Consider the following 21,338-nt stretch of genomic DNA (forward strand, 5'->3'; position numbering starts at 1 on the left):
TCAGTCGAGGTTTCTTCTTCCTTGAATGTTTCTTTCGCTCGAGCATGGAAGATCCAGATAACTTTGGATCTTATTGATTCTCATTTTCTAACTTATCCATCCTAGATGGAACCTCCTAATGAAAAATCTTGCTGATCCTGGCTTTAGTTGCCGATCCTAGCTTCAGCCACCAACCTAAGCTTTGGCCGCCAATCTTGGCTTTAGTTGTGTACCCTTGGCCACAAGCATTGGGATGACTCTCATCTCCACTAGCCATGCGACCTACTGATCCGAAGCTTACTAGTCAGGCTAGATCTAACTTGAGAATTCCACACTTCTTTTTAAATTTAAAGCAGCCCAGTTGGCTCCGAAACAAATCAGGCTCTCATAACTATCACATCATGAAAATCTCGGCCCCAAATCTTGCCATACCGCATCTGAATCGATCGGGATGGACCATAAATTTTGCAACCAAATAACTCTCACCTCTATCTACAAATAGAGGTCTTAAAGGGACCCTGGAGGTACATGCACACTATCTCTCATGCTCCTCTTCTGTTTCAGCTTCTTGACTTGAGCGTCGGAGGGTTTCTGCAGAAGTCAACTCTCATTAGGACTTATTTTGTAGGTCTCACAGTGCTTGCAGCCTCCATTCAACTCCAGCCACCCAAATCAGAGCTAGAAATCTGTCACAACAGATTGGTGCTAGAGGAAGAGACCGGACCAATTTTTTGAGGAGCAAGAGATTGACACCTTGAGACTACACAAAGGAGCATCTTTCCACCATTCCAAGGCCGCCAATTCTCGATCGGCTAAGAATCCTATCAATCAGTAGGCTCAGATGCAGCCCTCGAAAGTTCCACCTCCACCTTCTAATCCGAAATGGCTGTCAATGCCGAGCAATTCAAGTTGCTGGTCCAATAGATGCAGGACTTGACTGCTGCAGTTCAGGCAATGCGGCAGAATAATCCCATGTCGCGGGCTGCGCCACCATCCGAACAACCTCAAAATTCCCCGCAAAGCCCTGAGCGGGGGAGACAAACCCGACAAAGCTGGCCTTGGGGCCTAGAGTGGAGGGGGTAGCGATCCCCAAGTCCTTGCTTTGGATATGACTCCATCCCAAACTAATCTCACTCGTCGTATTCGGAGAACTATACCGTTCGAGATGTGAAAATTGATCGTAGGCTTCAAGAGATGAACTAGTGGATTGAGGCACTCTGCAACTTGGCTGGTGGGATGATGGATTTAATACCGATCCACCATTTAGCGATCGAATTATGCGGAACCACTCACCCACCACTTCAAGATGCCGTAGTTGGAGAATTACGATGGATCCATTGATCCTGTGGACCATCTAGAGAGTTTCAAGACTGTCATGCTCCTCCATGGGGTGACCGATGCTACTCTATGCCAAGCCTTCCCATCCACTCTGAAAAATATTGTTTGGCAATGATACTTGAGTCTCCAGCCTAGAACGATCCATTCATTCGATCAGTTGAGTAGGACCTTTGTCGCCCACTTCGTTAGTAGTAGAAGACAGTGCAAAGGATCGGACTCTTTGATCAATATCAAACAGAGAGGGAGCGATCACTCCGATCTTACATCGGACATTTCAATATGGTCATATTTGAAGTTTATGATTTAGATCAATCGGTCGTTATGACCGTCCTGAAGGGCGGACTCTAGAAGAATGGTCTCCAATTTTCACTAGAAAAAACCTACCCTCGTGACTTCAACTTGGATGACATATTATCTCCCAACACCACCAATCATAATCGCTCGTTTCTGTGGGCTCTATTTATCAAACATTTATCTTTGTGTACTATAATAAAAGCAAATGATTGTGATTAATGGCATGCATGGCCACATGGTGTATGCAGTAGAGGAAAATATTTCTTCATGGATTATCTTGGTTATTCAACTTCCCTGCAAAGAGTTGGTTTTGATTATTGAAGACGTGCCTGGGATATAGGTACGCCAGAATTTCGAACCAATCACAGCCCAACCCAATCTTAGCTCATGTACAAGTTCAATGGTCGACGGCTTCACCTGTGACCACAATCAGCTTTAGTCAATGTACAAGTTTTAGAAAGCTTCTAAAACTTGGGCAGAGTTCATTTACGTCCAACACAAATCTATGCCATCGTGAGTAAATGCCAACGACTTGAGCACCATCACATAAATAAAAGCCACAAAAAAAAAAAGAAAAAGTTCACCTTAACATAAGGGAAATTCTGCTTTTATTTATACAACAGGAATACATATACATCACCAATAAAAGACACAAGAAAAGTTCACCTCATCATACATACATAATTCTACTTTTACTTATGCAACAGGAATACATATACATCACCATAACATCTGACAGGCGCCATGACAAAGGAAACAGTACAATAGGATAGCCTAGCCAAAGAAATCTTCTGTAGAAGCTTTCTAGGGCAATCGCACCTTCATCTCCAACGATGAGATGCTCTATTTTTTGGGAGTCCAAACAATATCGCTCTGCGGTAGGGAGTGGCAGATGGGCACCGTCCCGGGCTTGACGTTGAGCACCTTGAAGGCGACGTGCTCGGGGTTGAATCCGGACGTGTCGGTGTGGCATGCAGCCACTGCCTCCACCTTGGTCCCATCCTTCCCGACCATCGACACCTTGTACGTCTCTGCGCTTAACGTGTGGCAGTAGAACACAGCATATGCGTAGTTCTCACCGTGGCAAAACACCACCTTAGAGCTAGGTTGCTTCTGCACCTTGGATATGCTGTAAACTTGTTTCGGTGTACCCTCCCTATCGACCGCCGTCGAGAGGGCTTGGACGTCACGAGTCCAAGGCTGGACGTGCTGAAATCCACCATGGCCTCGACCGAGGTGGCGCAGTATTTGGTCTCTCCCTCGATCGCCGGCTCCTCGCAGTCTTGAAGGGTCATCTTCATGGCCTTGGCTTCGATGGAGTTAGGCGTGATGGAGAGGCGGGAAAGGATCTCCGGGAGCTTCGCGGAGGAGAAGGGGATGGAGTCGGCGACTTGGCGTGGAAGAAGGGTAGCGCCGGTGATGGTCCGGATGAAGTGCAACGTCATCTTGGCACCCGGGTGCAAGTCTTTCTTAAGGAAGAAGTTGGTTACGGAGGGATCCTGGATTTGGCCCTCAGTAACGGCTTTGCCCCACACAGTATCGGCTCTGCGCCATCCTAAACGAACGTCGGATTTGTCCCACTTCTCATCTCCAAACACACCTACAATTACGTAGGAATTATTGTTGTCATTCATGTTAAGTACATGAAGATGGGTCATCCACAATCAAATGATTTGACTAAAATTAAGCAGAGGGTACGGGTAGCAGGAATTGTTAATGAGACATGTAATCGTGGTTAGGCTTGGTTGGATTATAGTTCCAGAGCATGAGCCGGCCTTGCAATTAATTTCCAGCAGAGCTCATGTTGTTTTTGGAATGGTTCGCTTGAGAAATTGCCGGCAGGTCCTGTCCCCACGGGAGCTTCTATTAGCCAAAAAAGACTTCTAATTTAGCCAAAATTTTTTCTGCTCGATGGCCATATGTAAAGCAAAGAACAAAGAACTTTTTTTTTTGGTAGCAGAAAAAAGAACATCGACCAATTACAGGTACGAGCGTCTCTGAAAAAACACAACAGGGATTAGGCTTGTAGCCTAATTATTTCCTCGAAACAAATACATGGCGGTTAATTTAAGGGCTAGAATATTCCATTGCCCTTCTCTCTAAATATGTCATCTCTAATTAATCTCAACTGTTAGACACTGTCATAATGTTTATTAGTTGTTCAAGCGCTTCTTTTATATTTCTGTTCTAGGAAAATTGTTAAGAAACACTCCATATTTAAATTTGTTGATTGATAGTGATATGACACAATTAATTAGCTTGAAAATATTATACTTTTACCAAATAACAAATAAAACTACTGAGTTTTATAAAAATAAATATGAACTAATCGGTCAGTTTAGGCTTAAGTTAGATCGAGACCAAGACGTGTCATATCGTGGATGGCACTTGGCATGGGAGTGTTGGGCAAGACTGAGTTCCAGTAGAGATCTGCAGGCAAAGCAGCATGACATGCTTCAACTGCAAGCTGAAACGAAAATTTGTTCCCTGGATTAGACCACCATGGATAAAGTAAGAAATAGACAAGGATGGAATTAACAGCTAGGAAACCTAAGCTGTTCGCTCACCAAAGAGAACGAAAGAAAAACTAGGAAACGAGCCATGGATGAGGAAACCAAGAGTTGAACACTAAAGCTGAGAAGGTAGGTAGAGAAGCTGGTGCATATGGAATGCCAGTTTTGGGACGGATTTATAGAGGAGTCCAGGGGCTCACAACGAATAAGAACCACAAGCATTACACTGCCCCAGATCCAATAATTCTGCTGCCCGGCTGCCCTCCTGCACGGTGCAAGGCGGCTTGGGTTGTCTGGAGTGGAGTGATAAACACATGGATATTATCTTCTTCTTTTTTTTTTCTTTTTTTTCTTTTTTTTTTTTTTTCTGGTAGTATGGATATTATCTTCTTGCTCCCCACGTCTATTTCCTGAACGAGCAGGGGCAGCATAACACAGTAGCTCGCATACAAAATTACTTTTTTTTTTTTTTCCAGAAAAGTCATGATGGAGTTGGACCTCCCACGTTATTTCTGAAATTCGGCTATGAATCCCGAGTTAGGCTTCTCTAACTCAATTGCCTCAAAAATGAAATTTGGCTATGAATCGCGATGAGGGGATAGACGTGGACCGTGTGTGAGAGGCTGACACACGGTTACCACGTACGAAGTTACTATTAAGTTTGGTTAATATTTTTTATCCTGTCCTCATCAATTTTCGAGATAAATCAGTTACTCAATGTGGCATCAGAGTCCAACTTTGCGAGAGATTGCAAGCTCAAATTCCCTCTGTTGGGATACACCGGCTGGTCCCCCTCACGCCGACTCACCATCGGACCAACATGACCAGCGGCCGACTCGACCGACCGACGACTGCCGTCGCCGACCGACCGAGTATACATCGGTCGGGCAGATCCTCTTCGCTCTCGATTGGCCGAACTATGGAGCCCGATATCCGACTCCCACAACACACCCGACTGATCGTCGGAGGGTCCCCGGGTTTCCACCCAACGTCCCTCAACCAGCCGCCGACCTATAGTCGGTCGGCTCCTTTAAACGTCATACGACTGCTGGAGACTGTCGATCCTGACAACGGCATGCGGCACAGCCGCCTTGGGGCATTATCCCACCTAAGGCATGGGTCAACCCTAGCGATTTGACAGCCCCACAGCGATTTGACAACCTCACGGTGACTCTGATAGTCCTCGGTGATTTGACAATTCTTCCATTGTCTGCACCATTAATGACGGTGCCATGCCGCGCTCTACTATAAATCGGGGAAGGCAACAGTGCTGAGGAGGTCTTTTTGGAACCCTTGAACTCTTCCTCTCTAACCCTCACTTGCACCCTCTCTCGTTGAGCTCCTTGATTCTTTTCTACTGTTGCCTAGTCTCCTCTCTGACTTGACCGTCGGAGGGTCTCCGCAGGAGTCACCTCCGATCAGTGCGGACTTCTTTTGCAGACGCTCGTTCCCGACGACCAGGCGACGAGGGGATTGGCCGCAACAGGTTTTGGCGTGCCAGGTAGGGAGAACGACAGCGACAGGGATTAAAACCCCCACGGAACTCGAAACATCTATCGAGATAAGGAGAATCAGAGCTCAGCGATCGAGGGTCACCGGATCAGCGAGGCACTCTTCCCGTTGGGAAGAGGCCTCTCCACCACCCTCCATGGCAGAACCTAGCTCTCCGCATCCCGCGATGACCACGGAGGCACAGATCGCGACGATCGTGCGGCAGATGACCGTGCTGACAGACGCGGTCAAGAGCCTTCAACAACAACCAAACCGGTTGCCGCCCTCACCGACGGAGCAATCGGTGGTACACCCGATGTCCTCCAGGAGCAGCCTCCGGCGCCCGCGTCAGTCCCCGTCGCCTCCTCGGGAGCACCTGCCACAGCGCTCCCACCGAGAGGAGGAGGGGCGGTCGCGGCGTGATACCCATCGGTCTCGACGGCCATCTCCCTCCCAGCTGGAACGAGCGAAGAAGGAGAAGTAGCCGCGAACACCATCCGCCTCCCTCTCGAATTCATCGGGAGACTCCACCCCCGGGGTCTCTCAGCACCGACGGATCGTCGACTACGAAATGCAGGTTCGAAGAAATCGACCGTCGGCTCGCCCAGCTGCAGGTAGACGGACAGAAGTCCTCGAACGATGTTGACTTTCAGACCGTCCAACCTCTCTCCCGACTCATCCTCGACGAACCGATCCCCAGTCGGTTCAAGATGCCACACGTGGAGCCTTACGACGGCTCCGCCGACCCAGTTGACCACCTGGAGAGCTACAAGGCTCTCATGACGATCCAAGGGGCGATTGATGCTCTTATTTGCATCGGCTTCTCCACCACACTTCGCAAAGCTGCTAGATCCTGGTACTCCGGCCTTCGCCCCGAAAGTATTCACTCCTTTGGACAGCTTGAGCATTCTTTTGTGGCCCACTTCAACACCAGTCGGAAGTCGCCACGAACCTCGGACAACCTTTTTTCCCTCAAACAGGGAGAAAATGAGATGCTCCGATACTTCGTGACGCGATTCAACGTGGCCACGCTTGAGGTCCGGGACCTCAACGAAGACATGGCCATTTCGGCCATGAAGAGGGGGCTGAGGGGGTCCCAATTTACCTATTTCTTGGACAAGACTCTCCCCCGGACATACGCCGAACTGCTGGAGCGCGCGTACAAGTACATGCGCGCGGATGAGGGAGCTTCCGATCGGCGCCTGACTGAGTCCAAGGGCCCAAAGGAGAAGCGAAGGAAGGGTCGGGCCCTTGCCGAGCCTAGCAGGCCCCCGACCGACAGTCGGGTCTCACCCCCGCGACGAAACCAGAGGTTGCCTCGACGATGGAGTCCGAGGCCAACGCACCCCAGGTACGACTCCTATACTCTTCTCTTTGCTCCTCGTGCGTAGATTTTGATAGAGATCGAAGGGGAAGAATATCTGCGACGGCCTCTGCCTCTGAAGGCAAAGGGCCTCGACCGGCGAAAGTACTGTCGATTTCATCGGGGCCATGGCCACAACACCGAGCAGTGCATCCAACTCAAGGATGAGATCGAGACCCTCATACGCCGAGGATATCTCAGCAAATTTCGGAGGGACCCGCCGATCCGATCCGTCACTGACCGACGATCCCAGCCGACTGAAGAAGCAACGACTAACCAACCTACGGTCGGGGTCATCAACATGATCTCCAAACGGCTGGGCCCGGGGACGACTGCTGGAGGGGAGCTGGCGAAAAAGCTGCGCCAAGACGATGTAATTATTTTTACAGATGAGGATGTTCGGGGCATCCAAACTCTCCATGACGACGCTGTGGTTGCCTCGGCAACAATAGCGAATTATGATGTAAGAAGGATTTTTGTAGATAATGGAAGTTCGACGAATGTTTTATTTTACTCGACCTTCTCCCGAATGTGACTGTCGGCTGACCGACTCAAGAGAGTCTCTACACCCCTGATAGGTTTTGCTGGAGATGCTGTCATGGTGGAAGGCGAAGTTACTTTGCCCGTGACAGCTGGAACCGAACCACGACAGAGCACAGTCCACTTGACCTTTGCGGTCGTCCAAGTGCCTTCGGCCTACAATACCATACTTGGAAGACCCGGACTAAACGCCCTCAGGGCGATAGTTTTGACGTATCATCTTCTGGTTCGGTTCCCGACCAAAAATGGAGTCGGAGAGATGCACGGGGATCAACAGCTCGCTCGGCGATGCTTCCAGATCTCCGTTCAAAGCAACAAGTTGAAGGGCTCCCTGACGGTCGACAAGTTGGACCAACGGGAGGAGGAAGAACGAGGTGAACCGGCCGAACAGCTTGTTCCCATCCCGATAACAGGAAATTTCGAACGAATGGTATGGGTCAGATCTCAATTATCTGACCCTGAGCGATGACAGTTGGTGGAGCTACTGAAGGCCAATGTCGACATATTCGCTTGGTCGACAGTGGATATGTCGGACATCCCCCCGGAGACAATAACACACCGACTCAACATCGACCCAGCGATGAGGCCGGTAAGGCAGAAGAAGCGATCTTTTGCTCCTGAAAAATAGAAGGCCATCGACGAAGAAGTGGACAAGCTACTCGAGGCAGGCTTCATCAGAGAAACTACATACCCCGATTGGCTCGCCAACATCGTCATAGTGAAAAAAGCCAACGGAAGTTGGAGGATCTGCATCGATTATACCGATCTAAATCGTGCCTACCCGAAGGACAGCTTCCCGCTCCCAAAAATCGACCAGTTGGTAGACGCGACGTCTGGCCACCGACTACTCAGCTTCATGGATATTTTTGTCGGATACAATCAGATCCGGATGGTGCCCGAAGATGAGGAGCACACCGCCTTCATGACCGCAAAGGGCCTCTACTGCTACAAAGTAATGCCCTTCGGACTGAAGAATGCCAGAGCCACCTACCAGCGACTCGTCAATAAGGTCTTCAAAGACCAGATTGGGTGCAATATGGAAGTATATGTGGACGACATTTTGGTAAAGAGTGCACAGACTACAGATCATGTTCAAGATCTCGAGAAAGCTTTTCGCACTCTACGACAACATCAGATGAAGCTAAATCCGACTAAGTGCACCTTCAGAGTGGCTTCAGAAAAGTTTCTCGGGTTCCTCATTTCTCAACGTGGAATCGAAGCTAACCCTGAGAAAATAAAGGCAATCATCGACATGCGGCACCCAGACACCAAGAAGGAGGTCCAGTAGTTGAATGAAAAAATCATCGCCCTCAGCCGATTCATTTCTCGATCGGCTGAAAGATGCCTCCCGTTCTTCAAAACCCTGAGGCAGGTGAAGGGCTTCTCTTGGTCGGATGAGTGCCAACAGGCCTTTGAGGACCTGAAAAAGTACCTGGCTTCCCCACCGCTGCTTGTGAAGCCGAAAGTCGGAGATACGCTGTATCTCTATTTGGCCGCTTCCCCCGAGGTGGTTAGCTCGGTGCTCGTCTGAGAGAACGAGAGTCGGATTCATCAACCTATATACTACACCAGCAAAGTGCTTCATGGTGCTGAGGCTCAGTACTCGAAGACGGAGAAGATGACATTCGCTCTGATCGTGTCCGCACAATGGCTCTGTCCGTACTTCCAAGCGCATACCATTGTGGTCCTCACCGACCAGCCCTTGAGGGCGATATTGTGCCGACCCGACACATTGGGACGACTGACGAAATGGGCAATGAAGCTCAGTGAGTTCGACATACAGTATCGACCGTGACCTGCCTTGAAGGCCCAGGTCTTGGCCGACTTTATTGCAGAATGCCCGACAACCGACCAAGGGTCCGAAGGCGGGAACCCCGGAGGAGCTGCGATCCCCGAGCCTGACCCCGGGTCCACCTGGGTACTGCACATTGACCGAGCTTTAAATGCTCGGGGGAGCGGGGTCGGATTTCTGCTCACCAACTCGGAGGGGGTGGTCACTGAGTACAACCTCCGATTCGACTTTAAAGCCTCCAACAATCAAGCCGAGTATGAAGCGCTCCTTGCCGGCTTGAGGATGGCGAAGGAGCTTGGGATCGACAACCTCCGGGTCTTCTCCGATTCTCAACTGATCATGGGGCAGGTCAAGGGCGAATTCGAGGCGCGAGACCCGACTATGGCAAAATATCTCCAGAAGGTGAAAGATCTTGCGGCACACCTCGAATATTTCGAGATCTCCCACATCCTTAGGTCGGAGAACGCTCGGACCGATGCACTCTCCAGGCTGGCGACTTCAGCTCACGACGCTTTGGGCTGGATGTTCGTGGAGAGTCTCGAGCCACTGAGCATCGACAAGGCCGAGGAGGTGCTGCAACTGGCAGCCGAACCAAGCTGGATGGATCTGATTGTTCGGTACCTGACCGATAGGATTAGCCCTGAAGATCCCACGGAGGCCAGACGGCTCCGATGGTCGGCCTCTCAATACGTGATAATGGATGGCCGACTCTATAAAAGGTCGTTCTCCCTTCCCTTGCTCAGATGCTTGGGACCGACCGACGCAGATTACGCGCTCAGAGAAGTACACGAAGGGATCTGCAGAAATCACTTGGGGGACAAATCCTTGGCCTACAAAATTCTACGGCAGGGTTACTACTGGCCCACCATGAGGAAGGATGCAGATGAGTTGGTTCGAAAGTGTGAGCCATGCCAGAGGTACGCTAACGTACAACACCGACCAGCCAGCCAAATCACCCCTATCGTCACCCCGTGGCCCTTCGTCCAGTGGGGGGTCGACATACTCGGTCCCTTCCCTCCGGCGTCTGGCCAAAGAAAGTTCATAGTCGTTGCCATCGACTACTTTACTAAGTGGATGGAAGCCGAGCCTCTGGCGCAAATCACTGAACGAAAGATGGAGGACTTCGTTCAGAAGTCCATCATCTTCAGGTTCGGATTGCCGCACACCATTATCATCGACAATGGATGACAATCGACAACCAGGACTTCAGAGACTTCTGTGCGAGATTCCATATCACGCACCGATTGACCTCCATCGGGCACCCACAGTCCAACGGTGAAGTCGAGGTGACCAACCGGACCATTCTGCATGGACTAAAAATCCGACTGAATGAAGCCAAAGGCCTCTGGATCGAGGAGTTGAACTCTATCCTGTGGGCGTACCGGATGACACCCCGTGTCCCGATCGAGAATTACCTTTCAGTTTGGCCTATGGGACGGAAGCGATGATACCGCTCAAGATCGGGCTACCATCGACTAGAATCGAGCAGTATCGAGAGCCAGACAACTCTGAATGTCGGAGGGCCGACCTAGACCTCCTCCCCAAGCTTCGGAGCGATGCTCAACTCCGTATGGCCTCTTACCGACAGAAAGTAGTCCGATATTACAACGCCAAAGTCAAACCAAAGCTTTTCAGGCCTGGGACCTAGTCCTAAGAAAGCAGAAGTCTCGAAGCCTCTAGACCAGGGGAAGTTAGCTCCGAACTGGGAAGGACCCTACAAGGTAGCAGACACCTACGGGCCAAAAGCTTACCGACTGGAGACTCTAGAAGGGAATGCCATTCCCCAGACCTGGAATGCCGACAACCTAAAGTTGTACTACCAATGAACTTTGTATCCACTCACTCGGAATACAAATTCAGTTTCAAAACTTCGGAGTCTGGAATCTTGACTCTTCGACTGTGGGTCGGTGCTTGCCAAGAAGTGCGAGCCCCGACGTCCGACTTGAACCTAACGTTCCACTGGGGACCAACGGCCCGATCGCCGATGATGCATCGGATGCTTAAAAGGGCCGATATATCCACGACGATGGGAGCTATACTCCTTCTATAGTCAAACTCCCGGGCAAAACGATCGGCTAACTCGCCGACTCTGCCCCGGCCAAGAAAGGGAAAACGCCGATGCGACCAATGTCGCGTTCACAACTTACCGACCAGGTCACGACCGATCGAAGGATATTCGGCTTACCATCGTTTATCACACGGTGCGATGTAAGTACCCGATCTAAGTCTGGATAATGGAAATTTGACTTGTCATCATTTTCCTGACTAAATGCATCGGACGCCATTTGACTGCGCACCTCGAGCGACATTCGACTATCGGTTCCTACGGAATGACCCGGCCATCAAGTCATGTCTAAAGGTCGGTCGACCCTCGGCTCGACAAATGCGCCCGACTCACGTCTGGGCAATAGGCGTTCGACTTAAGCTCTCGACTGTCGCATCGCACGACAATCGGGAGGTTGATCCAAAGTCAGAATTCGCTCTATCTTTGCTGCAGCGCGCATTGCCGACTATCTCGGATCATCACCAGGGATCCTACCAGGGATCCTACCGAACGTCCTAACTAGTGTGCTGGGCTTACGACCTACGCGTTCAAAAAGTACTTCGGCGAATCACACAAAACACATCCCACGACACATGAAAGAGAAAAGACATACAAAGGAGAAGAGTCCAAGTTGAAAAGACTTTGACTTTGATTTCATTAAAGTTCAGGCTAAGTTTACAAAACTAGGCCGAAGCTCGAATACAAGTATGATAAACAGAAGTAAAGAAACAAAAGACCGACTAGTCCTCAGAGTCGACTTCCTCCACCGGTCGAAGATTGGGGGCGGTCGGCGAATCCATTCGGGCTTCGGAGGTCGGTGCCACTTCGGGAGTCAGAATCGCTTGACCTTCGGTGGCCTGGTCCGCGTCTGCTTCGGCTTCTGCTGTGGTAGTGCGACCTCCCGACGTTGGGTCAGCCGTCTCCTCTGCAGCTGGGGCCTCCGACTCTGGCAGAACGATGCTGCTGAGGTCGAGCTCCGGGTATAAGCTCCGGACGGCCTCCCAAGCATCCTCGTACCCCACTCGATATGAGAGAAAGCCGCTCTCCAGAAGTTCCTCCCGGTACTCTTCGGAGTCGCGGAAGTCTTCTATAGCCCGACCCATTGCTTCCTTCGCCGACTCCGCTTCTGCCCTCGCAATGTCTGCATCGACTTGAGCGATGAATAGACTTTCTTCGGCCTTAGCGAGGTTCCCGAGGCTTACTCGGAGCTGCTCGCGTTCGGCCTTGAGCTCCTTGACGAAGCTGTCCCTCTCGTGATGCAGCTGACGGACGGTGCGGGACTTTCGCTTGGCGTCGTCTCGGGCCGACTGCAGCTCGGTCCCCGAAGTGGCCAGGGCGCCTGTGAGTCAGGAGACCTCGTTAGAAGACGAGAGATCTCCCCCTCAAGTCGGGCCTTCCGGTCGACCGACTGCTGCAACTGGTCGACCAGTATGACCTTATCGGCTTCGGCGGCCGTTGCCTTGTCCTTCCAGGCCGCACACATATCGTCGAATCTTCGATATCCGGCCTCCAGCTCGGATATGTTATAAATCAGCTGCACAAAATGAAGCCGACCGTCAGAAGACCGAACCTATAAAAATGATGATGAGAATGGAAAGAAAGATGACTTACCCGAATCATGGTCGGATAGAATGAGGACAGCATGTCAGAGACACGCTGATTCTTCATGGCCTCAATGTCGGCGGGAGGATGAGCGCCTGGCACAGCCTCCTGGCCAAGTCATGGTTGGCCAGGACCGACGCTCCTTCGGGAAGTGGGGAGTCGGTCGACGCCCCACCACCGGCCGACCTTCTATCGTCGTCGGGCGCCATTGGGGCCTTCCCTCGAGTGGATATCCAGGCCCTGATGTCGGAGAAAGATGGCATGCTTGAGCCCGATCGGGTCTCTCCCGAAGGTGCGGCAGCAACGGATGCGGGGTGCTCGGGCTCGCGCACCTCTACCCGAACCTCCTCTGCCGGCTGAGCAGCCGGCACGTTATCGACGATTCCTCGGCCGCCCGTCCCTCGGGCGAGGCTGCTCCCTCGGTCGATGGTCCCTCGGACGAGACTTCGACAGGCACCGTCAGCACGACAGTGCAATGACAGGCTCCACCTCCGCTGCAGCCGGCTCGCTTGGTGAAGCCACCTGAGGCCTCTTGGGAGGCCGTGATGGTTCGGTCCCTTGCGCTGGTCTTTTCCGCACCGCGTACTGTCGGACGTCGGCCGCCGTCAATCTTGCCCTCGGTGGCATATATGCAAACAGCGATAGACGATCAGCACCAAAAAGAGAAAGAAAAGAAGAAAGAGGGAAGGAGAAGGGGAACAAACCTAGACGAGGGACCGGACTGAGACCGGCATCGTATAGCGCCTGCTCGATGAAGAGCTCCCTCTGCTTCGGCATCGAGATATCTTTCAGATGGTGGAAGTCTTCCCAGTCTCCGCCTCCACCCGGCTGTTCTTGTTCGGTTGGGTTCGGGGGTCCCCCCAACAGGTAGGGAACCCCCAAGGAATAGAAGAAGAGACAAAGAAGAACTGGTTCTTCCATCCGTGAATCGACGATGAAGATCGATGATGAAGGAGAGCCCCTTCCGAGAATTAAAGTACCACCACCCTCGGACTTTAGGGTGGGGTCAGAGGACAAAAAAGGCTCGGAAGAGTGAAATCCGAGGGATGGTCGGCAAAAGCCGACACAACAGGGAAAAACTGACTATTAGCCGAATCGAGTTCGGTGCGAGTTGCGTCGGACATAGCCCGTAATAGTCTAACACGTTCTAGACGAACTCCGGTACTGGGAATCGAAGACCGGCCCGGAGGTCCTCGACGTAAAAGGCCACCTGGCCCTCGGACGGATCGTTGACCCGACCGTTAGCCCCAGGGACGAACAGTCGAAATTACTCCGAGATGCAATACTGCTCCCGGAGCCGATCGACGTTTGGCTCCGAAAGTGAAGAGACCTCCACCTCCGGGGTCGATCGAGGGTCGTCAGTCGGGTTCCCCGACCGACCTCCTCTTGAGATATTCTAGCCATGAACCAGAACAGAAGACAGAAAATAAGAAAAAGGAGGAAGAGAACCGTGAGAAAGCAAGGAAGGAGACGAGCAACGGTGAAGGCTCCTAGAAGAAAAGAAAGGCTCCTAAGAAGAGGAAAAACAGAGATAATTACCTGGGACAGGGGACCACGCGGGCAGAGTTTCGACAGCGAATGGAAAAAGTGGAAATCCGGATGCAGGCGACCCTGTATATATAGCGCCTCCCGACGGTCGAGATAGAAGCACGACCAATGAGGATCTCTCAGATCACGGCATGTGGCGACATCTGGGCCCTTCTCCGGCCCGACGATTCGGCGCACCTGCCCTCAGATTGGACCATGTCACCTCTATCCGCCTGGGCGGGTTCGGCCCAATGGCTCCCCGCCATGCGGCAAAAAAGTCGTGACGATTTGCATTCCCGAAGAGACGACAGGAGTGGCGATTTTTATTCCCGGTGGGATGTCTGACGCCGATGGGACGTCTGACGCCGACAGGTCGCCCGACACTCATGAGATGCCTGACACCAGATCAACTAGCGGTACTGTCATCAGAATCAGGACTTAATGCGATAGGAATCCACTCCTTTCGTCCGACGCTGCCACCCACGCAAAGACATTGGCCAGCGCACCATCCGACTCAGGAGTGGGGGGGCAACTATTGGGATACACCGGCCGGTCCCTCTCATGCCGACTCACCATCGGGCCAACATGACCAGCGGCCGACTCGACCGACCGATGACTGCCGTCGCCGACCGACCGAGTATACGTCGGTCGGGCAGACCCTCTTCATTTTTGATTGGCCGAACTATGGAGCCCGATACCCGACTCCCACAACGTGCCGACTGATTGTCGGAGGGTCTCCAGGTTTTCACCTGACGTCCCTCAACCAGCCACCGACCTATAGTCGGTCGGCTCCTTCAAACGCCTTACGACTGCTAGAGACTGTCGATCCTGACAACGGCATGCGGCACAACCGCTTGGGGCATTATCTCACCTAAGGCATGGGTCAACCCTAGCGATTTGATAGCCCCACGGTGATTTGACAACCTCACGGTGACTCTGATAGTCCTCGGTGATTTGATAATTCTTCCATTGTCTGCACCATTAATGACGGCGCCATGCCACGTTCTACTATAAATCGGGGAAGGCAACAGTGCTGAGGAGGTCTTTTCGGAACCCTTGAACTCTTCCTCTCTAACCCACGCTTGCATCCTCTCTCGTTGAGCTCCTTGATTCTTTTCTACTGTTGCCTAGTCTCCTCTCTGACTTGACCGTCGGAGGGTCCCCGTCGGAGTCACCTCCGATCAGTGCGGACTTCTTTTGCAGGCGCTCATTCCCGACGACCAGGCGACGAGGGGATTGGCCGCAACACCCTCCATACTGATTATTTATTTGAGTGGGGATTTTAAATATGCGCACCACAAAAGCCGATGCTGCTTGAACGGGAAATCATATGGTGCGGGTGCTATAAAACATCATATGAGACGGGCTTCACAATATGCAATATGTCCCTTAATACTAATCTTAAAGTATGAGTTTAAAAGTTGAAGACATTTTCTACTGATAGAATTATCAATTCTATTATTAAAGCATTCTCTTTTCTTCTTCTTTTCAGTACATAGTGATATATACTATATGATTATATGATACACACTTAATATATGACCAGATGATATATACTATAAATTTTTTTGATATACACCCAGCAACAATTTAATACACCTATAGCTAAATTGATACATTATTTATCGAATTTAGTTTCACCAGTACAGAGTATACAACTAATTGATATACACCTAGCAAAATATTCATCCAACATCCCAATATATATCTTTAGATAAAGCAATACATAGTTTTAAAAATATAGTATTCATCAATACATAGCACATCAGCAAATGATACAACTAGATGGCTTATTGATACATATTGGAAGTTTTTTTGATACAACCCGTAACGTTTTAATACACATTAACAAATAAATTGATACACAATTTATCGAATTGAGTATTTACTAATACACAATATATGGTTAGTTGATACATACCTAGCAAAATATTCATTCAACATCTCAATACACACTTCTAGGTGAAACGATACAGTTTTCATAAACTTTTAGATGCAAAGATTTTAGAAAAAAAGAAGAATTTGAAAGAGGAGAAAGGGCCTCGAGGTGTGTATTAGATCATTGCTGGGTGTATTCTAAAAAAACTTACATAATGTATCAATAAGCTTTTTAGTGTGCATCATTTATTCATATACTGTGTACTGATAAATGCTATATTTTAAAAATAATATACCTCTTTATCTAGAGATGTGTATTAAGATATTGAATGAATATTTTGCTAGATGTGTATCAACTAGTCATATACTGTATACTGATGAATACTAAGTTCAGTAAACTATATATCAATTTAGCTGTAGGTGTATATTGGATCGTTGTTGGGTGTATACCAAAAAAATTTACAGTATGTATCACCTAGTTATATATTTAGTGTGTATCATATAGTCATATAATATGTATTATTATGTACTGAAAATGAAGAAAAAAAGAGAATATTTTAATCACGGAACTAATAATTCCATCGGTATAAAAAGTTTTTAACTTTTAAACTTATAGTTTAAGATTAGTATTAAAAGATACGTAGCACATTATGAAGCCGTCCCATATGATCTTTAATAGTGTCCACCACATATGATTTGTGTTCATCTCACAGTTTATCTCATCTATCTCGAAGGATGGCTAGAATGCCAACTATATGTGTCATTGACTTTTTCCCTATCAACTATAGGTAATGTGTTGATTTTTTGACCATCCAGTAAGGTACCGACTAAAATAAGAGCGATAGGAGGGTAGCAGATCCTAACTTTTTTCTGTGAGGTTTTTGCATAACTTGAGCAGTATTGTCCATGAATTATATTGTCACGCTCTTTCGTGCCTTTGCTTTCCTTTCAAGCCTCTAATCAAATCCGTACAGTGTGGACTTGCCTTCTTGTCTCAACATTTTTCTTTTTCTTCCTAGAAAAATCTCAACATCTTTTGGTGGTAAGATCTAAGTGGCTTTCTATTGTTGGAATAATGAAATTTATGTTGTTCATTTTAGCAAAAAAAAAAAAAAAAATCTAACTGGGTCATCCTCGCTTTACATTAAATCATGAAGGGTTCATGCCACACAGCCAAATGCTTAGGCGAATCTCTTGATTTCTTAACATCGAATTCTTCTTATAAGAGGTCTCACCATGCAGGCCGATAGCCTACATCCAGATATGCATTGCACATATGCTATATGTGACTTTTGTCACTGGACTCACAAAAGAGAGATCTAGAGATGCTAATGTAACACATAATTCCCATGCAATAGGTGTAACTCATAATTCCTCGTTGGCGATCTGTGTACCTAGTTTTGTACCAAGTTGCAATATTATGTGTCATAGTACACATATACATCATATGGTAACCTTTTTGTTAGATTTTTCTTTACCGTAAGACCACTCTTCATAAAATAATAGACAACCATATTTTTACATCAATTGTTATAAGGTCCGTGAATGAGAGTAAAAGTCTTTATTTTCTGTAACAAGAATGGTGTCTAGCTTCAATCATGAGGCACAGATTCTATCTAACATGACCATGGTAGGGTTAAGTTTCAATCATGAGGCACAGATTCTATCTAACATGACCATGGTAGGGTTAAGTTTTTTGGATGATCCATATTCAAGAGCTGCCAAATTCTTTTACTCAAATCTAGAACTCTTGGAGGCCTAAAAGATGAGTATCCAGCTTTTGAATGTCTGCTTGCGACCAGTACGTGGTGTCTCTGGACGGAGCAAAACTCTCATATTTTTAAATATCAAGCTTCCATGCCGTTGCCAAAAAAAAAAAAAGTTTTTTGGATGATCAGGCAATTGGGCTCCACCAAATTTGTATTTATTTCTGCTATCAATTGAATTGCTTAGTGTCAATTGCTTACAAAACGACATACCTGAGTGGTACGTGCCAACTGCCACACACTGCAAAAATTTTGGAGTGAACAATTTTGTTTAGAGCCGTATGAGGAAAATATCTCATTCAGCGGTAATATCTTTCAGTGGTAATTGAGATGTAGGTGGCTTTAATTTCTACTGTCATCACATGCATTGAAATTTATTTGGCTCAATTAAGAAAAAAATAATAAAAGTCTGATGGGCTCACCTTTGCTTTATGTTAAACGGCAGAGTAATGCCGCCCAGTCAATGGTTAGGCGCATTTCTTGATCTTTCAACACCGGAAATTCTTCATAAAAAGGTCTCACCATGCAGACAAGTGGCCTACATCTAAATTTACATCGCACAGATGCTCAATGTGATTTTTGTCACTGGACTTACGAAAGAGAAAGAGAGAGGCTAATACGCAAGATAAATGATATAGTTGCTGCTAAACATTGTCATTCTAGCTTGTCTTACAGCAAGTTGCAATATTATGTGACACAGGATGTCTATACATCATATGCGTAACCTAGATTTTCCTTTACCGTGAGACCACTCTACATAAAATTAGAGATAACCATATTTTAACATCAATTGGTAAAAGGCCCGTGAGTGAGAGTGCAAGTCTTTGTTTTTTTGGAGTAATTCTTTATCTACCACGTTCGGAAGAGAAAAAATACACCGATTCATAGGATTGGGCCATATAGCATAATTTTTTTGACCAAAATACCATTTTGTATTGAATACCATAACATCCTGGATAATGTTATGACGTCCGTTGCTTTTTCATAGAATGCAACCGGATGTCATATTGTTATTATGATATCCTATTACTTTTTATGATATTTCGATGATTGTTTATAAAATACAACAGCATGTCATAACGTAATTATGATGTTCTATTATTTTTTATAATATCTCGATAATTATTTATAGAATACAACAGCATATCGTAGGATGTAATAAGATGTCATACCATTATTATGACGTCCTGCTATTTTTTATGATATCTCGATAATTATTTATAGGCTGCAACAGGATGTCATATTATTATTATGATATTTTATTATTTTTTATGATATCCCGATAATTTTTTATAGCATACAACAAGATGTCATAAGATGCAACAGGGTGTCATACCATTATTATGATGTCTTATTATTTTTATGACATATCTATAATTATTTATAAGATACCGTATGATGCATAGGATGCAATGTCAAACCATTATTATATATGATATTTTGTTATTTTTTATGATATCTCGATAATTTTTTATAGCATCCTGACCAAGCATGAGCAAAATAGAATAAAAAGAGAGAAATAGTATTTTGATCAAAAAATATTTGAAAAAAAATGCTGAGCCATATTAAATATCTATCCCCTTTTTAATTGTACTATGTGGCCCAATTTAGTGAAGTGGTGCATTTGTTTTCTCTATCAAAGATAGTGGATAAAGAATTTTTCTTATTTTTTGTAACAAGAATGGTGTATCTAGCTTAATCATGGGGCACCAATTATATTTATTGTGACTTGACTTGGTAGGGTTAAGTTCTTTAAATGATCTATCAATTGGGCTCCCCCAAAATTGTATTTACTTTTGCTATCAATTTAGTTGCTTAGTGTCGGTTGGTTTCTGTCTTTTTCTTTTTTTTATTATAACATATAACTAAAAGAGCAGATTGGAATTAGAGATGAAGGAGACTAGAGGAATGGAGTTCTTCTATTTCATTTTCAAGTGTTTCCATTGCAAACTACGTACATGGCATCTATTTATAGGCTCATGTTCATAAGTAATTACATTTACAATAAGTTAAAAATAAAAAAGAAATTAAAAACATATTAGGTGTTATGGAATGTGAAAAATTTTGAGAGTTGAAAAATGAGAAAAGACATCTACACACATAATATTCATAACACTACCCCATGGATGTCTATTACGAAAGAATATGCCCCGTTAAAACCTTACTAGAAAAAAAAAACCCATGGGAAAAAAATATCCTAGTGAAGGAAAAAGAGTATATTATTCTTTTGTACAATATGCAATGAAATATTACCTCATTATCTTCGTACAATATTGTTGGAATGTCCCTTTTGAAAGGCAGACCACATTTCTTTCGAATATGTTAGATCATGGATCTTAACCAAATACATTTTCAACTTGCCTCATGGATTGTTAAAATTTCTGCATGATTAGAAGTAGCAGCAGCTATTCCGAAAATACCGAAATAAATAAATCTCACGGTCGAACTACCAGAATGGTCTAGAAATTCGAGTCTTTCTTAAGTATTAAGTAAAGTCATTTTTTTGATTGAAAAATTAGGACTTTTTCTGCTTTGTAGAACACCAGAAAATAGTTGTACCACCACATGTGAATAAATAGCTTGTCTAAGATCAAGCTTTATGTGGATCAGATAAATATCCTACATCAGCATAACCAACTAAATCTGGTTTGTGTACATTTGAATAATACAAACCCATATCCATTGTTCCTCGAAGATATCGAAATATATGCTTAACTCCATTCCAATGTCTTCACGTTAGAGAAGAACTGTAACTTGCTAACAAATTTACAAAAAATGATATATCTGGTCGTGTATGACTCGCAAGATACATTAGTGCTTCTATTGCACTAAGACATGGTACTTCAAGATCAAGAAGTTCTTCACTATTCTCTTGAGGTTAGAAAGGATCCTTATTCACATCAAGTATCCATACAACCATTGGAGTACTTAATGGATGTGCCTTATCCAAATAGAATCATTTTAGGATCTTTTCTGTATAAGTTGATTGATGAACAAAAATCCCATTTGTTAAATGCTCGATCTGCAAGCCGAGACAAAGCTTTGTTTTTCCAAGATCTTTCATCTTAAATTTTTTCTTTAAGTAATTTACTGCCTGTGGAAATTCTTCAAGAGTTCCAATAATGTCCAAGTCATCAACATATACAGCAACTATCGCAAACTTAGGTCCAAATCTCTCTATAAAACACATGGACAGATGGGATCATTTTCA

At 46.6% G+C, this 21,338-nt stretch overlaps 1 protein-coding gene across 1 annotated transcript; it reads right to left on the reverse strand.

Annotated features, from left to right (window-relative positions):
* Positions 1–2,202: 2,202 nt before the first annotated feature.
* LOC105061550 (BURP domain-containing protein 6) lies at positions 2,203–4,336 on the reverse strand. Its single transcript, XM_010945638.4, is given in 4 exon segments — positions 2,203–2,802; positions 2,805–3,211; positions 3,973–4,078; positions 4,179–4,336. Coding segments are annotated over 4 exon segments (897 nt in total). The 5' UTR covers positions 4,215–4,336; the 3' UTR covers positions 2,203–2,454.
* Positions 4,337–21,338: the final 17,002 nt, after the last annotated feature.

Source organism: Elaeis guineensis, chromosome 11 (genome assembly GCF_000442705.2).
Source record: "Elaeis guineensis isolate ETL-2024a chromosome 11, EG11, whole genome shotgun sequence".
Classification (NCBI taxonomy): domain Eukaryota; kingdom Viridiplantae; phylum Streptophyta; class Magnoliopsida; order Arecales; family Arecaceae; genus Elaeis; species Elaeis guineensis.